Source organism: Pygoscelis adeliae, unplaced genomic scaffold (assembly GCF_000699105.1).
Source record: "Pygoscelis adeliae isolate BGI_AS28 unplaced genomic scaffold, ASM69910v1 Scaffold232, whole genome shotgun sequence".
NCBI classification, from domain to species: domain Eukaryota; kingdom Metazoa; phylum Chordata; class Aves; order Sphenisciformes; family Spheniscidae; genus Pygoscelis; species Pygoscelis adeliae.
Genome location: NW_008824473.1, coordinates 2,272,208 through 2,280,271, shown reverse-complemented (window position 1 = coordinate 2,280,271; position 8,064 = coordinate 2,272,208). Strand labels below are relative to the sequence as shown.

The 8,064-nt window shown below is 40.6% G+C and overlaps 1 protein-coding gene across 1 annotated transcript in view; it reads left to right on the top strand.

Moving 5' to 3' along the window:
* The window catches only part of CFAP54 (cilia and flagella associated 54), a 159,883-nt gene that overhangs the window by 15,023 nt on the left and 136,796 nt on the right, over positions 1–8,064 (top strand). Inside the window, exon 2 of the mRNA XM_009321347.1 lies at positions 4,961–5,130. Coding sequence (XP_009319622.1) covers positions 4,961–5,130 — 170 coding nt within the window. The remainder of the gene's footprint in view (positions 1–4,960; positions 5,131–8,064) is intronic.

Here is an 8,064-nt window from a genome sequence, read left to right as displayed (position 1 = left end):
GAGGCTCCCGAGGCCCGGGGGTCCCCTCCGAGGCCATCACCGCCGTTGTCCCTCCGAGGGGTCTCCCCGAGCGGTTTCGGCGGGGGCGGTGTGGGAAGGGGCGTTTGCTCGCTTCGTGTTTCCCGGCTCCTGGCCGCGTTTCCTCTTGGGTTTGCGGGGTGATTTAGCTCATCTCTGAGGTAGCAGGCATGCCTCCCTGCTTCCCCCCCCGGCTGACAATTCGGTAACTGAAGTTAAGGGAAGCCATGTGGCTTTTTAGATCGATTTCTAACTCATCCTTTCCGTATTTATTCTTGTGGTATTTTCTTTCCTTTGTCTCTCGCGTTCACGGTCCCCGTACCATCCCTCTTGTCTTCCTTGCGATAGCTCTGCCAGCGCCAACTGCACTTCCTTCCTGTGCTTAGAATCTTTCCCCCCTCAAAGTGATCCAGTTTGCATTCTGTCACTTCTCAGTCCTTTCCATCCCTAAATTTCTTAGGCTTTGTGTCCTACTGAACAAGACCTTATAAAAGATAAAAACTAGTCTTGCGAGCCAGTTATTCTGCACTGTTGTTTTCATATTTCCACCACACAACAAGATATAACAAGAAGGCCAAATCTTAAGTGATTTTAGTGACGTGGGTTTGAACTTCAAGTACCAGGTCGTAGGTACACTTAGGGCAGAATTTGGCAAATAGGGGTTTTTTTCCCTTTTGGACATCTGCTGATCCTCGCTGCCTGCCTGCTCACTCTCTCTGACTTTGTCAGCTAAAGATCAGTGTCATGACCACAGGGCCTTTTCTCAAAATGGGTCTCCCATCATCGTGCAGACCAGGGTTACTGTCTGACTATGCCAGGCCACGTCACGGGCTCCTTAAGAGGAACTAACTCACGGGTCTTTCGAGTCCTTGCTTCGCCACACTCCTGTGTACACTGAGGGAGTCCAAAGCTCCATTGCTCTGCAGGCGGGTCTGTGCTATGCTGTGTCTAGGTGGAGACCAGAGTGTATTTTAATTTGCAGCAGCAGCAGCAAGCTCCTCATCTTGAGGAACTCCATGTGCAGCTTATTCTAGCCAGTCCTTCTCCACAGTAGCGCCCAGTGGGAGCTGCCTTCACAGGAGCAGTGCCAGCTGAAAATTCCCCTGCTTCCAGCTCCGTTGCACCCTTCCAGCAGCACAAGCAAACCAGAACACAGGCAAATATGTTTCCCAGTAAACAGAAGTCACTTGCTCTTGCCTAAAAAAGGAGTGCAAGCATGAAACCACTTCTGACATGCACACAAATTCACTTTGCTCATGGTGATGTAGACTTTTGGTGAAATCAGTTCAGGATAAAAAGCAGTAAATATGACTCAGAAACAAACTTGCTGCTTATAGAGACAAAACATGATTACTGAGGTCTTTTTGAATGTTTTCAAGACGTAGGATAGCTACCTTACCTTTGCAAAACTTGTGGGATTTTTAATAACACACCAAAAGCAGACGTTCAAGCTTTGAACTTCCTGGTAATGCAAAGATAGCCCTTACAGATCTCCTTTAAAGCTCAGGACGTACCAGTTTTTGCTAGACGTACCAGTTCTCCTGATCTTTGAATGCTAACGAGATGATGTGTGTTTTGTTTTCTCTTACTCAATTTGAAGGCCATTTTGGGTAAGTAATATCATTATAAATGATTGTGTGCAAGTTTGTTATTATATACATGATTAGTAAAACAAGACAGCGCAGCAGTGAGTGCATTTATTGCAGCACGTCCCAAGTAAATTATTTTCCATAAATGCGGTACAGGGAGAAAGTGGGTTGGAAGTTTATGAAGCCATATTTTTGTTTTCAAGTATTAAAAATATCAGTAAAATATGCTTGTTTTACTTTATCCATATTCATGTCTGCCATTGATACTCCTGTTACGACAGGAAAAGTAATTATGACAAACAAAAGAAGAAACTAAAAAATGAGCAGTTAGGATGAGTCACCCAAGAAATAAGGGGTCAACACTGATTGCAGTGCAATGAGAGTATTTTAAAGTTTTCCACTTGTAATGGGGAGAATGAGTTGTTAAGAGGGAAGAGTCTATAATAGTATAACACTTGATAGCCATTTGGCCTTTGTATCTACCACTGCCTGGTGCCCTCAGAGAAAGATTTTCACATTTGGGCAAAAGACAGTACAGAAGCAAGGTAGAGTGACAGACAAGTTTGAAACGTAGGCACTGATTTTGATTAATTTATCCCATGAGTCTGGTTTTATAACCAGATTGTTTTATTATTTAGTGGAATATGTAGCAATCAATCATATTTCCATCTAGCTAACCATGATTATTAATATTTTAAACTAGTTTTCAGCTGGATTGGCTGGTGAGTGCAATAGGTCTGCTCTCTAAGCCAGCAAGAATGGTGTACGCCCAGGTTACATGGAATGAATTATTGCCACTGGACAATCTGATGAAATCTACGTCAGCCATTAGAATATAAATCCAGCAGTAGGAATACAGTGCTGTCAGGGAACCAAGATTTCCTGCTTCGAATATGAATACACTGTCTTTGCCTCTGCATTTATTGAACAGAAGGACGTCGTTATTTTGTGACAGTAAAAGTACAGGAATTAAATCAGTGAAGTTCACATAATGGTAGACAGAAACCTTACAGAAACATATGTATTTTTAACACAATGTATGTGGAAAGCAGTTGCTTTCCTGCCAAGAGCCAAGCTGAGGATTCTGTGTCGCAGCAGCAGGAGTCAGCAACCTCGCAACCAGCCAGCAGTGTGGGAAAGCATTGTGCTCAACTACAAGGGATGTGTTCATTTGCAGGGGAAAGACTGAAAGTCTTGGCAGGTAATTAAAAGGGGAAGTGCTTTTCAAATACAGTATTTTGTTTTGAAATGCAATTGTTTTTTTCTATTGGATGCCAAAAATTTCTGAAGAATGCAGTATCCTCTAACTAACTGTATCTGTGCTCTGAGAGAAGAAACAGAGCTATTGTTCTGCTCACAGCTCATAAGCTGTATGTATTAGTCTGTGTAGCACTCCTTTCTGTAGTGACCGTCTTCCACCTACGCAAAACTCCGATCCATTTAAAATAATCAAATTAAGATTGTTTCTTGCTTTCTTATACCAAGCTGGTATTCATATAAAGTATTTTCCAGGTTACTTGGATTTAGTACAATGTAATACTTGCAGGCCTCTAGGCTAAAAAAAAAAAATTCTCGAACGTCACTGGAAGACCAAACCCCTTCCTCTTTGAATGAATGGAAGCAGGAAGTAGCAACAAGAAGAAGGTCACCCTTGCAAGAAACAAAAAGCGATATACTTCTGCTAACAAGAACTGTAGCCATTTCTACCATGATTTGAGTAACTGGTAACTGGTCATTGCCTTAGTTGCACTGTATATTTGAGATAGAAACAGGGAAAGCAACTATTTGTTCTTGTAAACCTTGCTTGTTTGGCAAGAAGGGAAGAGTTCCCAAAGTGCAAATAGAGGGGTGTTCCTTATCTGCACTTGAGATTTGCATTTGTGTAGCTATACTGGTGTTTGGAGACTGATCAACTGCTGGAGAAATTACCATTACTGGAAGGTCTGTGTCATCCTGTGCTTATTCCTTATCTCTTTATTTTGTCATTTTATAGCATATAAATAAATATTGTATATCACGACTTACACATGACATACCATTGTCCACTCTTTTCTTCTTCCTATTCCTTTATGTTGCTTAACCTTTCAGTTCCCATATGTAACTTCACAACATCCTATCAAAATGCTACTTAAATATTATTTCTCATTTCCTTATACATTGTATCACTAAATTTTGAAGATTATTTATCATTCATGTAGATAGTAATTTATGTCTTTACAATATCAGAGTTGATGCTTTTATTTATATCTGGCATTGCTGGGACTTGGACATAGCAAGTGTCTACTGGTTGTGCATATGAGATATGGGGCATTGTTTTAGTGGAAAATCTAGTTTCATTGCTTCATTTTTCTTTATTTTTTTCCTCTGGTTGGAGATTCCTCCAACTAATATAAATGAAGTCTTTCTATTGACTTCAGCAAGAGTCAGGTTAATCCTTTTAGAAGGAAGTTAATAGCACGGAGAGAGACTCTTTCTGTACATTTCTGCCCTGGTTTGCAAACAAATGGCTAGACACTCCTTTATTTCTCTGCTACTGCTCTGAAAGGCAGGACATCCGGCTTTTCTAAACCAAAGATACTAGGCCTACCCCAACCCGGTACAATTATCGTACTCGGATAGGAAATAGTGAGGTCTTTCTGTAGATTGTCTAAAAATGAGGTTTCTGCAGTAGAAGATAGGTCACTATGAAACTCTGGCCTAATGAAAGAAAGATTTGATATTTTGTTTACATTTTGTGTTGGAGACTAAAACCGGTGAAAAGAATTCAAGTGAAACAACAAAGATCTGCAGGTAATGAAAGCTGGTCACCTGTGTATGCACACCTCTGCTGCTTCTTTTTGAGTACCATTCAGGGATACAAGTCTCCCTTTATGAAACAGAAATCTGAAATGGCAGGGGAAGAAGCTCCTATTCTTCTCCTCTGTTTCTTTCATGCAGGTTCAGTGTCTCGGACAGAATAGCAAGCATCTCTCTCTTTTCTTCATTGCAAGTAAATTGCTTCCTAGAAATTTGCAGTCATTACTCACAGAATTGGTTAGAAATGCCATCAGTGAGTCTCAGAACACTTGTACCATTGCCAGTTCAAAGTGCTTAGTGGATTTGAAAATAAAGGACAAAATACACAGAGACTCCTGCAGTTACAAGATTATAGGTGTCAAACTTCTGATTTTTTTCCTTATTGTAATGGTTGCTCTCTCTAGAGAGTTTTAGGACTTAAGTGAAATTGCTTTCAGTCGTGACAGCTGGTTACTTTCCTGTAATCCTGTTACATAAAAATGAAGTTTGTTCTAGCAAAGATGGTATCTGTTCCAGCGAAGATGAAACCAGGTCATTCTCAAATTTATGTTTTTAAGGCTGGACAGGAAGGTGTGGAGACACATAGGAATAAAAGAAGTGGGACCGGAGCTGAAATCCGATGTAGAGAATATGAAGACTATGAGAAAGGGCACATGAAAATGGAACCAGTATACGTAGTGGATGTTGGAGATAAAATGAAGTACGGGAAATCTGGGGACAGAATGAAGTGGGTTGAGGGAAACAGGCTACTGTAGGGAGGACTGAGCCCTTATGACGCATTGTTCTCTGTGCTGCAAGTCAAGGGTATATGATGTATTGTTGATATGCAGAGAATTCCTTATATATTCTAGAGATCCCTGTGCATCCTCAGATCAACTACATCCTGGAGTTTTTTGTGCACTGTCAGGACTGCTTTCAAATTTATAATGGTAGCTTTTGAGATGTCAGTGGGAGATAGTCTATGCAAAACAAGCACTGAGGTAAGAGAAGGGGGACGGGAGGAGAGCTGGGATGGATGAAAGAGAATGCAAGAGAGAAGATACGGAAAAAGAATGCAGGAAATTAGGAGGTAAGTAGATGTAGGCTTTACGTGGCAGTCTAGGCCAAAGGCTTTTTCTGTCTTAGAATCTTAGCAACACTAACTATGCAGGGTAGATAGGTAGAATTAGGATGTTACCTTTTAATGCATTACTGCCCCAGCTAGTTGCCCTACCCTTCTGCTGAAAGTTGTTACACCCTGAGGGAGAGGAGACAGGAACCATACCTGTTTCCCTGTATAGTGTGGCAATTAGCTTTAACCACCAGTGAGGACGTTGAGGCAGGTGAGTCAGATGCCTATAGTTTCTTCTGCCACACCTCCTACAAGGACGGTACCCTCTGGCAGAGGGGAGGGACAAAGCGGTGTGGTCTGTAATTTTTTTTAAATGAGCACAGCCAGATCAGTCAGGCTTCTCTTAACTAATTTTTCCTGTCCTATGAATCCTCCTGCTTTAGGCAGCTGTGTGTATATTCATATGTTGTTGCTAGATTTGGAAGACTGCAACCACGTGAGAGAGAAAAAAGGGTGGCATAAAAATGGAAGGGTATAGATGGCAGCTTCTACCTGCTCATGGAAATAAAAGCTTCCTCTTAGGTACCAGTGAGAAACTTTACATTTCTGCATGTGCATTTAAGGTTGAATTTTGATCCTGGCCTGTCTTTCTTATGAAGAACCAAAAAAAAAAAAAAGACAATTAAACTAATATGTAACATATGGAATATTTCTGACACTGAAAATATCAAAGTGCGTCTTCAAATGAGATGAGTAATTTCTACAGATGTAAAGATAAAAAAAGAAGAGGTCACTCATAAATTCCAGTTGGTTTCCTTGTGTAATTCCTCACTGATTTCTTTTTGTGTAGCTTCTTGTTATTTATTTTGCCAAATCCTTGATTGATCAACTAAACTGTTCAAGCACAGCATTTTTCAAGGTCTGTTTCAGCACAGTATTAGATCTATAAACAAGAAAGAAGCAAGAATGCCACAAACCCCCACATATCTATTACTTGTCATCTGTAGAGTCTAGCTGCTACCACAGAAGCATGTTAAAATTAAATGCTGAGCTTTATTTAACGTACTTATTTGTTCTCTCCTTCTTTGCCTTTACCATTCTTATTTCAAAGCTCTTTTGTTCACTTCAAACATGGCATATTCATGGTCATGTAGATACTTATAATCCACAATAAATTGCTGTACAATTATACTTAGCTTTTAAAAACAAACAAATGTTCAGTTGGAGCTTTTGTATCCACTACATAGGTGGCTGTTACAGTTAGTTAAGTATTTTGCAGGACACATATTAATTTAGGATAAATGTCTACTAGAAATTAAAAAGAAAAAGAATAAAAAAGGGGAGGGAAGTATGTACTTGAAATTCAATATTAGCATGATTTCATATCATTAGCATTCTCATGCAATATTTTGTTTTAAAAATTAATTTACCTTTTTTATAATTCATCAAAACAATTTATTTTGCCCACCAATAAGCTCTCCATAGAAACAGTCGTATCTTAGTAACATACCAAGAATAGAGTTCAGGGAATACACTGCATCTATGTATACTACCCTTAAAGAGACATTTGTAGTTGTTAAAGGGAAGATGAGAGTTGTCCTGCAATTGTAGCGGGCACAGCACTGCAACACAACATGTCTCGGTGCTTCCTAGATTGATCTCCTTACACGTGAGATACAGGTCACTTCTATCTGCGTAATTCCTTGGCCTTTGTAGGCGTATATCAGCAAAGATGTCAAACTGCTGTCCATTACAGCTGGGCTTTTATTTTCTGGTTTTGTTTTAATTGGATACTAGCCAATAAACTACATGAACACTTTTTGCTTTTGGCCATCGTCAACTGAATTCAAAGCTGTTTTGGCTGCTGCCCCTGATTTTTTTTCCTAGTCTTTCTACATAGAAAAACCTTGAAAATCTTATCACTGGTGTCACCTCACGTGAATCTGTAGTTGCTCTGTTGGGCACTCCTTTTCCACCATGTCAAGAGTCCAGCTGGACGACTCCAGATGACCCTAGCTTTACCAGCTCTCTTCTGTTTCTCATCTTTCCTTTTTGCTCTCCCGTGGTTGCTGTAGGGCACCTGTTTGTCCTCTGGCACCTTTGTTCTCTCTGTTGCTTCCACGCACAGCGCTCTCTCTGAAGTGATCCAGGAGAATGATTACGATGACATTTGAGCTTCTCTGCAGCACTGTGTCGATATTCACACTGAGCTGATTATTAGCAAGTTAAGCATATGACTACACTGTAAAACCTACTTATTTTAACTACTGCTTCAGGGAAAAGAAGCAGGAAATAAAGAATGGTGCAGGGGCTGTGTGTACCTTACATGTTTGGCCTGGGCCTCAGCCCCAGGTTGGGTGGGGGCCATGCTATTATTTTGTCCCGTTAGAAAGGGATGAGGCATGCTTTTCAGCCGATTCTTAGACTGCTTTTTAGTTATTAATTGCTGCATCCCAACCGAGAGTAATGTCTGCCTTGGCTGATATTCTCTTCTGATTCAAAATAACCCAGGCCATTTAACACTACTGTAGAGGGTGTCCTAACCCCGGCCCTCCGCAGAGGCTTGTAAGATGTCAAGCAACAGAACATCCTATCCTGGGTTTTGATTAA